This window comes from Macrobrachium rosenbergii, chromosome 7 (assembly GCF_040412425.1).
Source record: "Macrobrachium rosenbergii isolate ZJJX-2024 chromosome 7, ASM4041242v1, whole genome shotgun sequence".
NCBI lineage: Eukaryota > Metazoa > Arthropoda > Malacostraca > Decapoda > Palaemonidae > Macrobrachium > Macrobrachium rosenbergii.
In genome coordinates, this window is record NC_089747.1 from 42,783,415 (window position 1) to 42,804,948 (window position 21,534).

At 37.7% G+C, this 21,534-nt stretch overlaps 1 protein-coding gene across 1 annotated transcript in view; it reads right to left on the reverse strand.

Annotated features, from left to right (window-relative positions):
• Positions 1-21,534, reverse strand: part of LOC136840347 (abnormal spindle-like microcephaly-associated protein homolog) — a 60,033-nt gene that overhangs the window by 27,784 nt on the left and 10,715 nt on the right. Inside the window, 10 exon segments of the mRNA XM_067107043.1 lie at positions 593-718; positions 1,304-1,531; positions 1,885-2,107; positions 4,219-4,394; positions 4,833-5,031; positions 5,559-5,700; positions 11,764-12,003; positions 12,886-13,001; positions 15,546-15,942; positions 17,231-20,234. Of these exon segments, the coding sequence (XP_066963144.1) occupies positions 593-718; positions 1,304-1,531; positions 1,885-2,107; positions 4,219-4,394; positions 4,833-5,031; positions 5,559-5,700; positions 11,764-12,003; positions 12,886-13,001; positions 15,546-15,942; positions 17,231-20,234 (4,851 nt within the window).

Sequence of the window (21,534 nt, forward strand, 5' to 3'; positions counted from 1 at the left end):
ACCTGAGGATGCGAGATCTTGTAAAATTGTGACTACAAAATTCTGAGATTCACAGATTATCCTAGGAAAATCGTATTACAAAAAAGGTAGTTGTTGAGAGATGTTAATATCCAGAGGCTGGGAAACAGACAAAGACCTCACACTTGCATGGTTTGAAAAAGTGGCAAGATAGGAATAAGAGATACTGACTTAGAATAGTAGTAGATAAGTAAATAGCAGGACAAAGATCAGACTTTAACGAAGGAAGGGGAAAGATGAAGGCCTGGACAGAGGAGAATTTGGATGGAAACTGCACAAGGCAAAAATCATATTTCCCTGATGATCTCATAGAGGAAAAACCTAACATTAAAATGTTAATAATGGTGAGGTGGGAAGAAAATGAAGGGAATGAACAAAAGCAGACTGAAATCAACTGAGCAAGGGACAAAAGCGATACTTAAAGACCTCAAAGTAGTGTCAACAGTTTGCTATGCAAGGCACACTGCCAGGAATACGCCTCAATGAAGGGTTATGCTCTAAAATCTAATGGACTATTATTAGTTCAGTCTCAAAATGGACTACCCATACACAGCATGAGAGCTCTTCAACCTACCTGAGTTGGTAAATTCTGAGTTGTCTGCCAGTTGATAAGATCAATGGGTAGCAGATCGGGGAAATAATGGTAAACCAAGAGGCACAAAGCCCGGCCATCAGAAAATGACACTGTGAGGTTTTCGATCTGCAATGAGAAACCAGAACCACCATATATGAAATACATGAAATTTTTTCTGTTTAAATCAGTGTATAAACCATGATAAAGCACTGTTAACATTCAAAACAAATAACATTCAATACAGACTTTCTTCAAAACAAATGACAAATTTCATAATTGAGAATTATAATCCAATTACAATTATATGAACAGAATAAAATAATGTATAAATTACACAAAAATATGATGAACAGGTGATATATAACTTGAACTGAGAAATATTAAATATACAGTATGCCAGACCTCATTTTGATATTCTGTTCACTTTCCTGCCCAGAACAAATAAGATGTGACACATGATGCCAGCATATAACTAAAAAATAAACATGCCAAAATCATCACAGCTATGGTTAATCTGTTGTCATATTAAATTACTGGTGTGTCTTGTGAATGTTTATTATTACTTTTGATTTTAAATAATCTAGAATAAAGTTACACTGTATTTGTACATCACAAATCCTGAAACATAATCACTACTCATATGAGAGAGAGAGAGAGAGAGAGAGAGAGAGAGAGAGAGAGAGAGAGAGAGAGAGAATATCTTGAGCTTACCTCTACACCATAATGAGCACAAGTGTATTGTGCCCAGAGTTTCAGATATCCCAAGATTCTCTCCACGGGATCTGGGAGGCTTTTAATCCTCTCCAGTTCATTGGGGGCCTCCAAAACAAACTCCAAACCTGTTCGAGCAGTGGGGTCAAGCTGGGCTCGAACCTTGAGGGATCGCATAAGGTACACGATTTCCTCGAAGATGCGAGTTTCTGATATCACCAACGACACCTAGAAACCCACAGAGACAATTTGGTTTGAATTTGTTGCATGACCATCATTACAGATATATATTAATATCAATCACCTAAAATAAACCAAAATGGTACAAAACAAAGCTTTGTAATAGTGTCAACAGGACTTGGCACTCATTTCAAAGCTTTAAAAATCAGGCACTATACTGTACATAGGCTATTTATATTAATGTCAATCATCTAAAATAAACCAAAATGATACAAAACAAAGCTTTGTAATAATGTCAACAGGACTTGGTACTCATTTCTAAACTTTCAAAAACAGGTATAGTAATACTTCAGACATGAAAATAATTAGAAACAAAAAAAAAAAAATATCAAATTTCAAACCTGGAATTTGAAGATTATGGTCCACAGCAACCCTAAGGTTTTTTCTCTATGGCCATCGACAATATCCTTGGCAGGGAACTTCTGTTTGACTCCAGGACAACCAGACGACTCTAGTGTATCTAACGCTATCTCAGTATTGTGGAGCTTCTGCAGTCGGCTGATAGCTGGGACACGCAGCTTGGAACACAGCGTGTAGTTCTGAGTCAGCATCTCCAAAACACGACTAAGAAAGAAATAATAAATAAATAAATAAATTAATTAATAAATAAAAAAAAAGGATGTAATGGCCTCACAAAACCATCTATATAAAATTTTAGGAAAATTCTTCAAGAGGTTCTTATACATTAAGAGTCTGAAACATGTTGAATAAAACTGAAAAAAGCCAGCCTAAATATTATAATACGCTACAGAAAAAACTGTCATATTGTATTGCAAAACTGCAAGTCTGATCAAATGGGTACATATAAAGAGTTCTATGACAGATTAAACAATTGAGGAGGATAGAAGGGCCCTTGGGAAGAAGAAAGGTGGAAAAGCACTTTGCTATGATGACCAGAATATAAAAAATAAACCTGATGAAGGAACAGACAGAGCAAGAGAGAATACTATGAAGATAATGATAATATTCCAAGGAAAGGGGAATGCACTCAATTGGAAATATATGAATAAGAATACTTGAGCATGATATGAAAATACTGCAAATGCTGCAGGATGGCTGAACAAAATGTTATAAGAAAAAATAACAAATGAGACAACTGCAAAAACATGCCATTCAGAGGAAGAAATTTTACCATGTATGAGGATCTTGAGGAGGCATTTAACAGGAGTGCTAAAACATAGAATTAGATGGGCACTATGAAATTAGAGGAAACTGGTAAGATTCATTGTACTAATGCTGTACTAAAGATGCTACTTTGCTATAACACCAAATCTAGAATGAAGACAGTGGCAAGGATGCCAAAGGAATTAAGAGTTGAATGTTGGTGTTCACCAAGGATCAACACAGTCCTTTGCTGTTGACAACAGTACAGGTGGGAGCTTTAACAGTGCAAAAAGGGATGCTCCTGCACTTAGCTATATACAAGTGACCTAGTATTAACAGTCAAATCAGAGAAAGGGTGCAGAAATGCTTAAAAGACGCTAGCGTGGAATGGAGACGGGGAATAAAAAAAAAATCAGTGCATTTGGAGAAACAAGCATTATTTGGAGAAACAAAACCTCTCTGTACAATTTTTAAAATGGTATAATGATTGCTCATTTCAAGAGGAAGAGTATTTTTTTGCCTGAAACTAGTTTATCAAGAACAAATGAAACAAAGAACCAAAAAGTAGGCCATGGATTTGGAAGTGGGATGAACCACTATGTTTCTCTTACACTGGGATTCCTAATCAACTGTGAAGTATATTTTGAAGTGAAAGTAAGAAAAAATGGGGTAAAGAATGGATGAATTTTGAGGGGAAATTTCTAAACACTGGGATCCCATAACAGGTGAACCACAAATTGAAATAAGAAAAATATAAACCCCCTGGATGAAGAGAGAGAGAGACACTGATAATCAGGTATTCTATTGAGAGAGAGAGAGAGAGAGAGAAAACAGCAAAATCTTATTAGTATGTATTAACAGGTCCACTTCTCTATGCAGCAGACATATGGGCACTGACAAAGAACACGGGATATTTTGAAAAGGTAGGACAAAATGCTAAAATGAATCAAGTTCAATGACAGCATAAAACAAATGGGGTAGGTGCAGAGATATGGCACCCAGCAGCTACAAAACACAATGAAATGCAAAGCCTGAGATGGTTTAGACATTTGATGAGAAGGTAGCAGATATAGAAGTAACAGGACAAGGACCAATAACAAGGCCAAATAAAAGAAAATCTAATGTAAAAACACTGATGACGAAATCCTCTCAACAAAAACATTAAGTGAATAGGGCGATGGAACAGAGAATCAGTTTTCCCCCATCTAGCCCAAACAATAAAGGAAACAAGAAACAGAAGGACAATAAAAGTGCAACTTAACCCCAAAGTCAATATCATTGCCTCTTGGCAGAAGATATTTTATGGAAATGAAAAGAAGAAAATTCCAAAACTTGGAAAGAGTCAGAAAATAACTGAATCAAGCAATCAGAGTGTTACAGATTTCCAGATTAATATAGGAAGTGGTAGCCTGACAGTTATTAAAGACCATCTAGCAGTAAAAGAGGTCTACAGAAAAATTAAGGATGTGGTTCACAGATTACATGAACTACCTTCTATTTCAATATTAATACACTTTCACCCTAATTAATCTATCACATATGGTGGACCACAAATCACAGTATGTACTTACGTGAGCCTCAAACCACAACGAAGATCAACAGCCAGATTCGTGACAGCAAAGTCAAACTCATCCAAGTGGGTCTGCTTGTGTTTAACGACATACCCTAAGTATCCCAGGTGCTTTGTGATGTCTCCTACCCCAGAGAGGAAATCGCGAGCAAAGGCAATCAAGATGTCCCTGCTTGACTATGAGAAGATATCAATCAATTAAAGGAATATACTTCGCTGAAATGTCACAGTAATAAAAAGTTATGGGCAAATGACTTACCAGGAACCCCCCTTAAAATATTCAGTGACAGGGCCTTGGGCATCCTAAAATTTCAGTGGTTATTTTTGGTAAACAAGAGCAAAATGTGATGAATAACAGGGGCATTTTATACTTAACATTTTTCCAAATTTCAAATGATCATAAGTTTAATTCAACCACCATCTTATCTGTTAATCTTTCACAAGGTTAACCTAAAGGATTTGTTCTTTAAGAAAAGGCAAAAACCATAAAAAAAATTTAAACTATTACCAAATAGAAGGACAAAATTGAAGTTGTTTAAAGCAAGCAGCCCTGGCAACATTGCAAATAAGCCTTTTAGTGGGCAAACATTGACAAAATTGTATTGCAAAACCAACCTTGTAAGGAGCTTCTTTGTTGAAAAGGCAGGGGTCATGATCAATGAGTCTTTCTGTCTTGGCGTGATCAAGGAACAGGACCAGAAGCAGGAATTTCTTCAACTGGAAGGTCTTGATGGCCTCGTCGTAACCAGCCCGATACGAGTGGGGGACAGATGGATGAGCGTATTTTGCGGCTATGTCTGGGTTAGCGATGAGTCTGAAATAAAGAGGTCAGGTGAAACAAACATCTTCTCCCTATATCATTTAGTTGTCATCTTGCTTCAAACAGAAAACAGACATCACCTTAAGTACAAACATTCAACTAACAACCATTCAGATACAAACAAATGGGATTGCAAAAAAAATTGTGTTCAGAATGCTCCCCTTTGCCACCTGTAAGTTCGAATTTTGTTTTGCATTTTTTTTCTGTACATACAGTATTGTATACTGTGTTTTAGGATGAAAAAATTTACAGTACTGTATTGATTTTATTATATCATACTGTACTTAAATAGGCATGAAGTGTACAGCAAACAACTTACAAACAATTCAACATACATGTGGCAGTCCAGAACGTAACTCGTAAGCAGGGTGGTGTCTGTATATCTCTACAGCCAGAAGAACCAAGTAGCAAATTTTAGAGCCTTGTTCAACAGTGAAAGTCTACTTCATACATGCAATAAAAAGCACAATATTTCCTTTGCATAAATTAGGGAAAATATTGAAAAACAATGCAAACGGTACCTTGTGATGATGAAATGTGTTAGACCAGCCATATCACTGTTACTGTTCAAGAAAAGCAGTTCTCCATAGATGGTCTCTAACCCAATGCGAAGCCAAAATGGATTGTAGCATAACACTAAAGTCAACAACCGCTGCTTCAGTTCTGAAAATAAGATGTAAATAACCAACAAATGTCAACGTCCTTCCTTCTGTTTTTGTTGATTCCTCTGGTACAAAAGCAAGTCAATCACACCCTTAGGCCCAAGGTCCATTTTTTCTCCTATTTTGAGTGTCCAGTTAGCATTACTTGGAGAAAATCCTATGCTAAACGTATAAATTTTCATAATAAAATTTATTTATTACTTGGATACTTGCCTACTGTTAAAATTAGTTTATATCTCCGCTCCGATAAGTGAGTCAGCATTCAAACAAAAGATCAAATGGCTGCCCAGATGACTGCCTAGTACACCTGTTCTCCACCAGGTGTGTTTCAAATGTTTTAGCTCTCATCAGAATTCTCCTTGACAGCCCACTAAGTTGTGGGGAGGCTGGGTGAGGTCTAGAGGTCTACTTTCACAGTAGTAAGTCTCCAAATAATAAATTTTATTAGGAAATTTTATATTATTTGGGATGAATCTTACCTACTGTTAAAGTTGGCTGACTCCCACATTGAGAAGAGGATGGTAGGTAGCTCAGCAAGATAGATAAAATCCACTCAGCCAGTCGAGCTAAAGATTTCTTGCATGAAATCCAAAACATTCTTACCTGATCTGGAATCCTTTCTGGATCTTACTGCCACCAGTTGGATTCCATTCAGGGAACAAGGCTCTCATACATTGCAATGAAGGGTAGCCTTGCAGAGAAAACTGCTTCAATTCAGCCAGAATGAAACAGAAGCAGCATGAGAGGGTCCCTGTGCCTGGGTCCAAAAGCCCTATAAAACAAGTCACTAAAAATAACTTTATGATAAATAAAGGTACACTCCTATAAAATATATGTTCCTTCATGCTCCCAAAATATTAAAAACCAGGATTTAAAACAAAGAGCCAAAAGGATAGCTCCTTCTTCAGTTCAGGAAAAGACTACCCGCTACTAGTAGCAGACTAGGGGCTTTACTGTTTTCAAACACGATTCTACATACTTAAGGTAGTCAGTGGGCAAACAAAATTGCACTTCTACTGCGCTGCATTAATCCCATACTCAAGTGACAAATTGGCATAACACTAAATGAAGTTGCAACAGCTCTCACATTGTGACTGTTTATCTTCAATAAAGGTATAAGGTATGGGGCTAGTGTCTCATGCACTAGCCGAATCAATACATCACAGAGAACCTCGTGTTCTATGACAAAGACATTTTAGGTTTCTAAAACCACAAAACAAAAGGTTAACTTTGCCTCTTCCAGGCTTAACCTTTGACAAAGACATTCTAGGTTTTCTAAAACCACAAAACAAAAAGGTAACTTTGCCTCCTCCAGGCTGAACCATTGACAAAGACATCTAGACTTTCTAAAACCATAAAACAAAAGGTTAACTTTGCCTACACCAGGCTTAACCTTTGACAAAGACATTTATGTTTCTAAAACCATAAAACAAAAGGTTAACTTTGCCTCCTCCAGGCTTAACATTTGACAAAGATGTTCTAGGTTGCTAAAATCACAAAACAAAAAGGTAACTGCCTCTTCTAGGGTTAAGAGGTTAAATTGGAATTCTTAGTTCTCTGAAAAATTTAGCCTTAACATCATTCTCAGCTCGAATGCAAAAAGACAAAATAGCAATCCCTTAACAGCCTTAAGGAGAGTGCTTGCAATATATTTTCTCTTTTAAATGCTGATAGTGCTAAATAAAATAAGGTTTCATAGTAAATAATTCAATGGAACTCACTCGGGAGGCTCAAAAGATTCTGCAGATAAAAATTTAGACCTGCGTTTAAATTCTAGAGAGAGGCTGATAACGAGTTAAAGGGGCTTCAATCTCAACTGATCTCAACACCTTAGGGTGCTGATCATCAGCCAGATCTAATAGCATATGATGTAATACTGAGGAAAGTATGGAAAAATAACCTCAAGTGTAGACGTTGAAAAAGTTTTATTATATCTAAGAAAGTAGAGAAAATTTGTTGTCTACAAGGTTATAGAGGCTGAAAATTCCCCTAAAATGGCACCCTGAGCAATAACGAACCGCTGCTTCTGACACAAGGCCACAGTTGTTTTCCACCTGGTTAAGGACAGAACCCACGATACCTTTGAAAAGCGCCTTATTGGGAGGAGACAGTCAAGCATCTCCCAGTGGTTAAGTGTGGGATGCAGAAGTTAATGGAAGTGCATGGAATTCTGTAGTTTGAGTCGATTTCCCCTTAATGGAAGAATAAGAGACATCTACCAGGAGAGCTAGAAAGTTTGAAAATCATTTGCTCTGAGGCTACTAGGACTCTACAGGAGTCACTGAGCAATTCTTGAACTTGAAATATGCTCAATACTTCCCCACAGTAGATAGAAGGGAAAGGCTTGAGTCTGAATCAGGCCAAACTTAAAGAAACACATCCACTGTCCAAGCCTGAGGGCCCTCAAAGGAGTAGTAATCAACTGGATGTTCCTGTTCATCTGCATGCAAATAAGTCTACATTTGAGCGTTCCTCTAATCGCACAGCAACTGTTGAACTTGCGGATGTAATGGATACTCTGTAGGTAGTTTTGTTCTTCCTGAATCCCCAATTGCCAAAAACAATGTCCTTCCGCAGTGATCTTCCCACTGCCCTGACATCTAATAAGTTTCACCAGGTGTAGTGTTGACCATTCTATGTTGTATGTAAATGTAACAACACTAGTCAAAATTTTTTGTTTCGTGTTACACGATAAAGGGAAAAAGAAAACCTGGAAGTAGGTTTAAGAATAAAATGGTTAACTCTTGGTTAGAGTCCCTCCTATAGAAGCTGGTGGCAATGATGGTCCTGGATTTCCTACAGATTTAATGAACATTAGCCGTAAGTCATAAACTCTTATGCTGAAGCTGTACTGTAATTGAGCTTGATTATTCTGAAAAAATCCCCAGTGAGGCCATGATTCCTAACAAAGAAACCCCTTACCAGTTAGGAAGCTTCCTTCAGGAATAAAATTCTTCAAGAAGCAAGTGCCTATTTGTCTTCACACAGACAAGCCTGCAAATTTCAAGTATCATCCCCACATCGCTAGATATGAATGAGGAGGAGTCACGTTAGCCAACTGAAAATTATAACGCACAGAGACTGAGCCAGGTGAAGCAAGGGATCCTTGGCCTTTGGAATACTGTCAACAGAGTTGGCCAACTTGAACCAGTGACTCAGTAGAAAGCTTTCTTGCTCCTAAAAATTTACACCATCCTCCTTTGGGCAACAAATTCCCTGTGAATACTTATAGAGGCGCTGTACATGTGCCTCAACAAAGTGCCTTGAACAGCAATATCTCCTCTGTAAATATATCTCCAAGGAACTTGCGTGACTGAGGATGTACTGGTATGAGAAAAATGTCTCCTGAACTTCCACCAAAACATACAATTGTTCTTTTGGAAAGTCACTAAAACCATGCTGGAAAAGCCAAAAAGCATGGGGGACAGACACATAAAGTTGGTCAGTCTCAATGAGTCCAACAATGGCTGCCAATCTGCAGTTGCTTATGGAGCTGGGAAAAAATCAGAGGTAAAATCCCAGTGAATTACCTCCTGGTCCATTTCATCCTCTCTAATTTACCACCTTCTACTAAAGAATGAGACTTCTGCTGGAGAAGACAAGGAACAGCTATAGGAGACTAAACCAGCGGAGGGTAACCTAAAAGGAATCATAACTCTCCTTCACTGCCTCCACCACGTAAGAGTCTGCTCCTAAGTCTCCCCAAGCATGCCAGAAGGCTTGCAATTGGCCATCTACCAGAACCTGAGGGCTGAACTTATCCCCAAAAGGTATAAAACAAGACTTGTACCAATATATCCTCCCTTATCGCCTTAACCCGAGCAGCATAAGCCTTTACTACACATAGGAGCAGAAGTGTTCTCACTTCTACCAAACCAAGTTAGTATAAGCATGAGAACATTAGCCTAGAGCATCAGAAAGAGTTAAAAACTACCACTCTTCCTCGCTAAACTCTATCTGGTGCCAAACTCCCTAAGCTGGCACCTCAACCTGAGTTGATGCAAAGATGAGGCAATATACTGAGCAAAGGTTCAGTAAAAGATGAAAACTTCGACAACGACTCTCCCACCTCATCCGAAAGTGAGTCAACATACTTGAGAACATTCCCAAATGACACATCCTTAGAAAGTTATGTAGCTAGAATAATAACTAGCTTGGAAACAACATAAAATACTGTAACCATGGTAGATTTGGATAAACATTCATTTATTGAGGCAGAAGTAAGAGATTTGCCGACAGCTGAAGAAAAAGCATGTATAGAACTAACAAGTGCATTTTGACGGAGAAAGAGGAATAGGCTAGCAGACAAGGATTTAAAATGAGCAAAAGAGTCAACATATCATCAGAATAAGTAAAACTTGCTACATACATTAATTAATAAAATTATCTATACAGTACCTATATAATTAGTCCTATTGGTGCTAACAACCTCATATTAGTTGCTGATAATGGCAGAAGTCGCATAGTACGTAGTGAAGATTAACATTTACCAAAACGATCTTTCGGCTAAGGCACCACACGAGACTATGAGCGTGAAAAACGGAGAGGCAGGTGACGGAGGGCACAGAACCCCATTGCCCCAGAGAACCAACTCTATTCCCTGGCAGCGGATTCTTCCAACTGTCGCAGGGCAGTCCTAGGCTCAGGCTACAGATAGGCAAGGGCACCGACACCTTACCTCTTATAAGGGAACGCAAAAATGACCGCACGCTATGGGGGGACCCGGACTGGTTCCCTAACCAATTTAGACAAACCTTGTACTGACCAAAATAAGGTTTACATCCTGTTCTAAATTCTCAATATGCTTTTCCTGAACCGAAAGGGGAGCAGAAGACGGAGATAAAGAGGAAGCCTCAGTACTAACTAAAGCATTAACAAAGGAAAAGCAGAAAGTCCTTCGAAAATCCCTACTTCCTCACACCTGTTCTCAAGATCACACTTTGTACCATTGCAGCCAGCATAAACAGTATGTATCTCCTAAAAAATCAAATTCCTGCTAACACAGTAATCATTCGTATAGAACCTGACATTCTTAGCCTTGATTCTAGTGGAGGCGTTCTAGGAAGAGTTAATGTACAGTACTGTGATAGCAGCAAACAGCCATGAAATACCAACAAGCGCCAATACACAATGGCAGTAAGGAGAATTCTGACAAGGGCTAAAACATTTGAAACAACCTGGTGGAGAACAGGTGTACTACACAGTCATCCGGGCAACCATTTAATCTTTTGTTTGAATGGTGACTCACCTATCGGCATGGAGATATAAGCTAATTTTAACAGTACATAAGATTCATCCCAAATAATTTTTCTTCATAATTTCTATTTGTAAATTAAACTATTTTACTCCATCTTTGCACTAGCATAAGAAATATTAAACTGAAAAGCTATATAACTTTATAAACTAACGAGTCCTAAATTTTCATCACAGGAAATTCTAAGAAATGTCTCAGGAATTCTGATGATTAATATTCAGTGGTTTAACTATATCACCTAGGAGCAAAAGGCTTCTTCCTGATTGAATGATAACTTTTTAAAAATTCAATAATTGGAAAATGTCAGAGTAAAACAAAATCTCCTCAGGTTAAATTTGGAGTCACATAAACATGCTTCTCTGTTACTGTTGTATTATATTTCAGTATGTAAACATTCCTTGTTCAGTAATACAATTTTATCAAATAAGTCACCACACGTTAAAATAATCATCATTCCCTCCTACTCTCATAATGAACATGAGAAACTTAAAAATCTTAGCATTATTTTTAACTGAAGTCCACAATTACTAAGACGACATCTGAATTTAAGTTATAACTTCTTAAAACTTGATACACAAAATGGATACATGAAAATCTAGATCTCATGAGAGATAGGCAGAAGGTGCATAGGACAAGGAAGAGTATAAAAATCTAATTTGATGTCCAACCTCACTTAGAGAAAAGCTGACATTAAAACATTTATGCTGAAGATAAGTTTCTAGAATCTCATAAAATGTCTCAGGAACATTCCCATGATTTGCCATTCATGGTGAGCTGAAATTTGGAAGCTCACAAGTTATAAACACTCACCCATATCTGCATGACTCATCCTGTCATCTCGTATCCTGATCAACTTCTTGTCAATAGCAACTTCCAGTTTAAACACAGTCTCTACAATTTTGTCACTCTGGAACAGTCGACAGGCTTTCCTGCGCAAACGGTTCAGCCTCCTTGCTACTGAGTAGGCCCGCAGTGATAAAACTTCTTTGGTGGGTGCTTGCTGTACCTGAATTCTCTTTGTTGCTTCGGTCCACAGCTTACCCATATCAACTGAAAGAGACCCAAACAAATTCAAAAGGAATGCTTACAATGTTTATTATTATTATTAAAAGGCAGACCACCAAGTCACCATTCTGAACTCTCATGATTGGCCTAAAAGACTTGATTACCAAGTTGGAAAGCTAAGTTAGAAGAGACCAAAAGGAGTAGATGACAGGATGAAGACAAAAGACGGAGCAGCTGGGGCTGGGGGGTTAACCAGAAGGTTTTTAATACTTCCTATATTGTCTTGCATACAGCACTAGGCAGTAACCCCCTGCAAAGATAATGCCCCACAATGCTTGTGACCTGCAAGTTAATGCTTTCCAAAAGCAATTTAGTAAATCTCAATTCCATAATCTTACATGTAAAATAAACATTAACCAACACCAACGGCAACAAGTCTTAATTTTCTCCCCTTTTCTGAATTCTAAAACAAGAAGTCAAGAAGGCGAGCTGGAGAACATGAATCAATATAAAGTAAAATTAAATTAATCCAAACCCTAAAGTTGAAAAGAAATCCAAATCTGTAACTTTACACTCAAATTCACGTTTCAGATGCAAGCAAAATACTGAAAACACAGTGTTGAAATGTTCCCAGAAAAAAAGCAATGACTGTTGCTGAAGAGCAAAGCTATATGGATTTTTTTTTCTTTAAAAAAAAAATATATTTGCTCCAAATTGAGTAAATTTCTTCTAATATTGAGAGATAGGCCTGAGTCTCAAGATTTGTCTCATCAAACTACTTTTTAATAATAAATCCAACACTGAAAGCATAGACACTGTCATCTACAGGGTATTTAGTCCAGTCTACAACATGCAAAAATTAAAAAGAAAAAAAAAAAAAAAAAAAAAACAAAAAATGACAATACGACAAATGACAACAAGCAGTACCTTTCTTCATCGCCTCAGCCACGTCTTCCTCTTCTGGGGGAGTCAGGATAAAGTTAAGCCACTTCGTGAAACCAAGAATTTGCTTGTCAATCCATCGGCTGTCATAGTAGACATTTCTGAGGATAGACAAAATATTAGTAGTAACATTTACAAAGTGGACACATCAAATATGGAACAGTCCATCACTTTGTTTACCCAGCCCAGTCACATATCTTGACTTACAGGAGTCAGAGGGGTTTATTACCACAGTATTACCAAAGTTGTACTCATAGTTAACAAGTAAAAAATCCGGTGAAGTTTCTTTGGTGCAATCGAGTATTCTGTACAGCCGCTGCGGCGTACAATCAAGGCCACTGAAAATAGATCTATCTTTCGGTGGTCTCGGTATAATGCTGTATGAACCACTGAAATTCGGTATGTTTGATGACTGGGGGTGGATGATCAACATATGAATTTACAGCCCTCTACCCTCAGTAGTTTTTAAGATCTAAGGGCAGACATAAAGTGTGGACAAAATAAAGTGCGGACGGACAGACAAAGCCAGAGCATTAAAAATGCAGAATTTTAATGCTCAAAGGTACAAGCCAACCAATATTGATAGCAGCCTAATCATGAAAAAGAAATGCAGAAGTAAAGAATAAACTATAGAGAAATAACAATGGAAATCAAATAAGATATCAAAGAAAAACCAACAGTTGTAAACAGTACATATGTCATCCTTTTTGTGTGATGGTTAAAAGATTCATAGATGTATATATACATATATTTGTAATTATAAAATGAAAGCTTTTACATGTTTCTCAGCATTTTCCATAACATGAGAAAGCTCCTGTGTGCTATAATCATAAATATACAAACAAATGTGCAACTGTGAATCTTTTAACCATAAAAACTAATGATATATGTGAGGCTGCTGAAAAAAATAAATTGCACCCAGTTCAAACTACAGTACTCAAATTACAAGTAGGAAGATCATTTCATAATTTCTTCAAAGCTGGGACAAATCTCTGAAACTGTGTAGCACTGAACCTAACAAATGAAAAAACAGGACTTGAGAGAGAGAGAGAGAGAGAGAGAGAGAAAGAGAGAGAGAGAGAGAGAGAGAGAGAGAGAGAGAGAAAAAGAAAAAAAAAAAAAAAAAAAAAAGTTACAAAACCTAGACATTTTAGTGGGAAGATACAAAAGAAATGAATGAAAAGGAATGAAGAAAACAATGCATCTGTGGGTAAAGGGACACCTTCCTGCACCAAGTTTAGGGTTCGTCTTCTGAATAATAAACTGAGAAAATTCAATGTTTTCTTTGTATGTAATTCAAAAATAATAATACAGAATAATGAAAAGAGAACGGATGAATCTTAATAAGACAGATCAATGTACCTACTAGATGAGAAGTTGCTCAAAATATCTTTGCTTCTGCCAATTAATGTCTTCTACAAGGAAGCTTAAGTGTTTACACATGCAAGTAGTAGCAGGATAAAGGAAATTACTATAAACAGATTCAACACGACCAAGAGCTCAAGAGAAGAAATTGGATGCGGTAGAGATGAAAATGCTTAGATGGATGTGTGAGTGACAAAAATAGACAAGATCAAGAATGAAAGAAGGCCCAGGAAAGAAGACTGCAGTGGTACGGTCATGCGATGAGAAGGGATGAGGCATATGTAAGGAAGAGAGTGATGCAGATGGAGGTGCCTGGTGGGAGAACAGGAGGAAGACCAAAGTAGCAAAGGTGGATGGATGTGGTTATAGATCTGAGAGGCAAACAATTGTCAGAGGACAATGTCTGATCGAGCCAGGTGGAGGAAAGCTGTTAGAAACATTGACCCCACATAGAAGAGGGAAAAGATGCAGGGAAAGAAGAATTCAAAATGAAAACCAAGTCAGATTTCTGGGTTTCTAAGACCCATCCAAATGATTTGTTCTTGACCCTTTGCTGAGATTTTTGGGGATAGTCCATAACTCATGTATGGTAAAAAAAAAAACTTTTGGCTTACCACTTATGAGCTAAAAGATAATCTTTTATCAATTGCTGTAAATTTGTTTTCCATAGTAGAATGCTGGTTTTGTTGTCAATCTGAAGTCAAATAGTTTTACTTTATTGATATCTTTGAAAATGTAAAAAAATTATATTGTTAAACTTATGCACTACATTTAGCCAAGGACAGAAATTATTTTTCCTTTTCCATGTAAATATATGTATAAATAAAAAACATAAGACATACATGAATTCTCTCTAAGTTGTCCCTATTTATACCAGATATATTGTTAAACCATCCCCCAAAACTAGACATTATCCCAAAGCCACATTAAAATATTTGACAAAATTTTTTTTCCACAAATAATGTCACCAGAACCTCGAAGGATGGAATTTGCAAGACAACATATGAACTTCAAAGGGTTAAATGAGAGGTAATGTTAAAAAAGCTAGACATACCAGTAGTAAACAGCAAAAGGAAACATTTTCAAGGTGAAAGGCTGTGAGCTATGCAGTTGGGATTTAAGAATGGACACGACTAAGAACATTCAGTACTGTCTAGTTTGTCCTGCAAGGACACTGTAAAGGGAGAATTATGCAAATAAGCCAGCCTCAGCAGAGATTAAAGATTGTAGAAATCTTGGGAATAACAGAAGTGAATTTCACAGCTGGAAAAGAAACTTACTTAGCAGCAAATGGATTTGGATGATGTACAATGGATGTCTTGCTAGATTTGATTAAAGTCAACTGGGATGGTGCTGCTCTAATTCCCAGGGATCTTTTGAAGACAGTCCGTTTACGATCTTCTATGCTTGTGTTTGACATTTTTGATGTGGACGTACTGCAATTTGCAGAGCTTATGTCTAGACTTGAGTCAGAGGAATCTTTGGCCAAATGAGGTAAAGACACTGTAATATCTACGGCTGAAGAAGTACTTCTTGAATTTCTTTTGCCATCTGACTGATTAACACCTGACAGGTTGCTTGTTGATGCTGAGGCTCTTACTGAGCACTTTGCCCTGGCTGAAGCCATACTATGAGGCCTTTGTCCCAAGCGTGGATTTGAGGATGACTTCTGAAGGCCTGAGAAGAAAAAAAATATGAATTATATACAACATACTGATATTTCAGAGACAGGTGGTTAATGTATGATTAGAATGTAGTTACATTATTATTATCATCACAGAACTAAAGAGGACTAGAGGCCACCGTCTTATTTTTGTAGAGAGTAGACATAAACGGAAAAGATGACAATAATTGATCAAGTCCTCAAAAAATCAAAGAGAAAGGGCACATGGGGATTCTGGAAGAAAATGAACATGATACACAAGTGGAGAGAAGACAAGTCTCAATTAAGAATTTGAATGATGGTGAATTAAAGCTTGGGCACATAAACTCTATCAGAACTGCACAACTTTAAACCATACACTTAAGGAATCAATTAAAATTATCTGAATTTTTTTTAAAACTGAATGAAACCAAAAAAACATAAAAATGAATCCAATTAAAATACCAGAGAACATTTTAAAACTGAATGAAATTAAGAATTCCACACAAAAATCCTTAAAATGCTGTAGATAAATGAAAACATTTCTATGATGCCTCCCATTTCAGGTTCTTGTGCCAGTAGGCAAAAGGGTTTGTGAGTATCAGTTTGTATTGCTGTATATCTGTGTAATGAATAGTTAATTTTCTTCAATTTACTCCTTTGTTTTTCATACAAAGATCACTTGCCATTAGAAAATCACATTTCAAGGGACCCTAAGAGTTCAGCCAAAGGGATTGTTCTTAAATAAGAATGAACCGTTGCACATTTGCAGTAGAGTAACACTGCAATAATTTTACATCTCCAATTCTGCATCTCAAAACATTCAAATATCAAAATCTACCTGCAAAGTGCCTTAAATCACATGCAAAATGTACTCTTCTTAAGAACTTCTTTCAATTTTTGTATTACTGTAGTAATGTATAACTTGAGCTGTACATTATAGACAAGTACCACAAAAAGATGACTCCACTATTACTCTTAAAAGAGTTTCAGGCAGTTTAACATGGCCCAAAAAAATAAATAGCCTATATAAGCAAAACTACACTACAATTGAATACATTTTTAGGAATTTAGTTTACTTCAAAAATAAACTCATTTCTTAAATAAAAAATAAAGCATAGATAACTTTTAACCCTTGGCAAGTCTGAGTGTCACCCCTCAGAAAGACCTGAATTGTGAGCTTGTCAAGACCTGTGATTATGTAGTGCTATCATACCTGGTAATGAAATAAGCTTAAAATAAAAATTCCACAAGCAAAGACTACACAGCAAAATTCTAACCCACCTGGTCACTTACAACAAAAATCTTCAAGTCCCAACTTACCTGACCTTGAAGAGGAGGTTTTAGTCTGAATGCCAAAACTCTTTGGTGGCTTCATGCTAGCTGTGATATTATCCTTGCCTGGAGACTTCTGAGTACTGATCTTGCTGGAAACAACAGATGTTTTACTGGCATGGGAAACTCTGTTACTTCTGGTTTTCAGAGCCGAGATATTTACACTAACCCCGGGCATTACTTCCACATTTCTTCTGGAACCTGGCTTCCTGGCATTATTATCTGAAGGCTTTTTAGGTGGAGATGACGGCAATTCTATGAAAATCAAACCGTGCTTCTTGCCTTTATCGTCATCACATTCAGCAGCTTCAGAGTCTACATGAACCACCTTTTCCTTGGCCACTTGACTTGAATTAGTCTTAGGTGATGCAGAACTTGAGCTGCAAGGATCCTTCTCCCTGACAACTTGAATGGCACTTTCCTGGCAAGACTCTATACTGATTGATGATTCAGTGGAACACTTTACAGTCTCTATGGTCTGCACTTTCTCAAATGTGGCATCATTGATCTCTTTAGATGAACTGTTGGGACAATGAATACTGGAGATATCGTGATTAGCATTCTTTTTCAGCGATGTATCGCCTGACTCATCAGAATGAGCAACATTTCTTCCAACAGTATCTGCATCAAGCAGTATGCTGACATGTTTACCTTTACTTGCACACTGTTTCTGCTTCTCAAGGGATGTAAGCACGCCATCTTCTTTAGCTGAAGTTTCCGTTGCAGAGTCGAGTGTATGCTTGTCTAAATCTTCAGGAATACCCTGATTATTATGTCTAGACAGTGTCTTTGTCTTATTTAACAAAACATCATGAGTTTTATTCAGTGGCACGGCAAAGGTGGCTTCCTCCACTTCTACAATAGTACTCAGTTCCTGAACGTGATAAACATCAGGTTCCCCTTGAGAGGATTTACATTCACCTGTTGGACCATCTGCAAACAGCTGTCTCCCCTTTTCAGAGAGCTTTCGGTGATTAATTAGTTCATCCGGCGGGAGAGATTTTACTCCTGTAGAGCATCTACGTGGGTCATCTCCTGGAACAAAACTGAAATCAGCAAGAGATGCCATGACAAAGGATTCTTTTTCCGTTTCATAAGTGTCCCCCTCTAAAAGTTCCTTTTCAATATAAGTTCCTTTAAAGATCAACAACTCATCGAGAGCGTCACTTTTATAAGATGACGGTACACTTATTGGCTCACTTCTACGGTGTTTGCTTGCATTCTTCTTGGCTGAAGTTTCAGGAATGCCAACAGAACTTCTCCTCCTTGGCAAGCAAGAATCTGTTACTTCAGGCAGATAAGATGGGGAGAAAGTTGGCACATCTTTCACAATGGTTTCGTAACTATGATGTTGTTCTCCTGTTGAGCTCAATTCAGAGCTAAGCCTTGGCCTCATGGAATTTGATAACTCATCTGGTCTGGATTCCTTCCCTGCTTTAGTTCTTACCTTTTCCACATCCTGAAGAAAACCACTGATTTCAGTGGAAGAGCTCAAGTTGCCTCTGCCAGTGCTCACATTACTGACCGGAATATCTGTTACATGATGTAACAATGAAGGTGAAAAAGTGGGTAAATCTTTCACGACAGTTTCATAACTGTGATGTTCATCCAAGGATACTATATCTTCTGGATTTAGGGTAGGGCTATCCTTAACAACAGTTCCAGAACTCAACCTGCGTTCCAAGGATCTAGCCAATGCATTCACCTTCACTTCTTCACAGTTTCCTTCACCCAAACCATTTGTGTCTGTCAAGGAGACTTTATTAGCTACAGTTCCTGAAGCCTGCTTGATGTTCTCATCTGCATCAACATCCGATGAACTGTTCCGCTGTATTGCACCACAAGCTTTCTCTATGCTATCACTGCTCATTGTATTGTCATTTTCCTGTTGCCTTTGTAACTCTTGCTGAAGTAAATCTGAGACATCAGGGATATTCACATGCTTTAACCGAGAAGCAGGCTCATTTATCCTTGGTGTTGGAAACTCCTGAGTATCTTCAAAATTCTCATCCTTGGCATCTGGAGGAGTGCTGGGAGCAGTTTCATATTCTGAAGATGGGGAGCCTAAGGGTGTGCCCATCCCTAATTCTGAAAGTTCTACTTTTTCAGCATTTTGCACACTCTTATTAGGCTTAGCAGAAACTTCTGGGGTTGCAGGGAACAGTTCGTCTGTGTTTAGCATGTCCAAAATCTTCATGCAAGACCTTTTCATTGATGCCAAGTTCGTTTCACTTTTATGGTGCTGAGGTACCAAAGGCGTCATGGCCAAATCAGGCAGCAAGTTCCTCAAGGGAGGTGTGTTTTCCATCGTTGGTGTAGAAGTATCAGAAAACACAGAGTCCTCTAAGTGATGCTTCCCATCAGCTCTGGGATGTATACTCAAGCGTCGAGACCTGCTGTCTGCAACAAAGGTCTTGCGCCTTTCTGTTTCTTCACTCGTAAATGCTTCCTCCTCAAGAATATCGACCATGTGGTGGAAGGGAGGTGCGATATATGTCTCCCGTCGAAGTGTGGAAAAATGGTCCTTCTCGACTGAAGACGGCTGTTCCTTGAACTTGACAAATGTTTGCCTTCTCAGTGGCGAAGCCTCTACATTACAGGGAGGCAGCTGTCGTTTTACCACTCTATGGAAAGTTTCCTCAGTAGACTGAGAGTCCTCTTCTCTCAGGCACTGAACAGAAAGTCTTTCTTCTTCAAAACTCTCTTGTGAGTTTCGGCACATTCTCACTCCAGTTTCGTAAGTCTCCTCCACTATATCTTCCGTGATTGTCTCAGTTACTTCCTCCACTTCATACACTTCTTCTGTTATTGTTTTGGTTATTTCCTCTACCTCATACATTTTCTCAATCATCCTTGAACCTTCAGGCAGATGGTACGTAGACCTCTCCGTCTCATCATTTATGTCTGTGTCCACTTGGCGGACAAACTCAACACGCTCGTGGCTTGAAGAGGAGTTGACCCACCTCTCAGATTTCTTTGGCACCTCTCTGACCTGTGTAGAATAGAACAGAACATTAAATTTTGGCCAAAGGCCAAGCACTGGGACCTATGATATCACTCAGTGCTGAAAAGGAAACTGAGAGTAGAAAGGTCTGAAAGGTGTAACAGGAGGAAAACCTCACAGTTGCACTATGAAACAATTGTTAAGAGGGTGGGTAGCAAGGCAGAAGAAAGAGAATATGAATGGAGGTATAGTACGTGATAGGAATGAAAGGGGCTGCAGCTAGGGGCTGAAGGGATGTTGCAAAGAACCTTAACTACTGCCTACAGTACACTGCATGAGATACACTGATAGCACTACCCCCCAACAGGAGTGATATGTGTAATTAAAAAACTATTATAAATTGGGCATATCAATTACACTGAGTGCTCAACACTATTCAGATTGCATAAATTCGTATTGTATTCTTTTAAATACAATAAAATGATAAAACTACTATAGAAAAAATATTGTCAGCAAAGCTGGGGAATATGACATAGTTTAACTTACATGAACTTTATGGTAACCACAGTCATGCAAATAACTGTGGTTTTCTAACGCCTACAACAGATATCAACTGATATTTTATAATATTCACTGATAAAATAGTTTTGATATTTAGTTACATTTCTTTCTGAGGGCAATTTGGAAGGCAGCATTATTAAGTGTCCCTGCTCCAAATACTCAACGGAAAAACCAAAGATAATATTGAAAATAGAGAATATATACAAGGAACTATCAAGCACAGTATATATGGTAATTTAACAATCACTGGGTCATTCTTCTAACAATATTTGACTGAAAGCCATTTTGTTCCTGAAAGAGAATTGAAAATGGGAACATTAAGTTGCCAAGAGATGCGGGACAGTTACAGAAGAAGAAGAAGAAGAAGAAGAAGAAGAAGAAGAAGAAGAAGAAGAAGAAGAAGAAGAAGAAGAAGAAGAAGAAGAAGGAAAAAAAAAAAAAAAAAAAAAAAACTCAGATTGAGAAAAAGGGGAGGGGGGGCATTACAAGCACATATGAAACTTTGGGTGAATATTTTAACTATTAAGTAACATAGAAAGAGAAAAAATAAATGAGAAATTAGTTAAGTTCTGCCAATATTATATATAAGCACTGATACATGTAGGAAAAACATATCTAAAATTTACCATTTAAGAAAAACTTAATAGAAAATTTAGTGCCTAAAATGAAAGCACTAGTGAACTGAACTGAACATAGAACTTAGGCCAAAGGCCAAGCACTGAGACCTAAGAGGTCATTCAGCACTGAAACGGAAAGTGACAGTAAAAGTCTGAAAGGTGTAACAAGA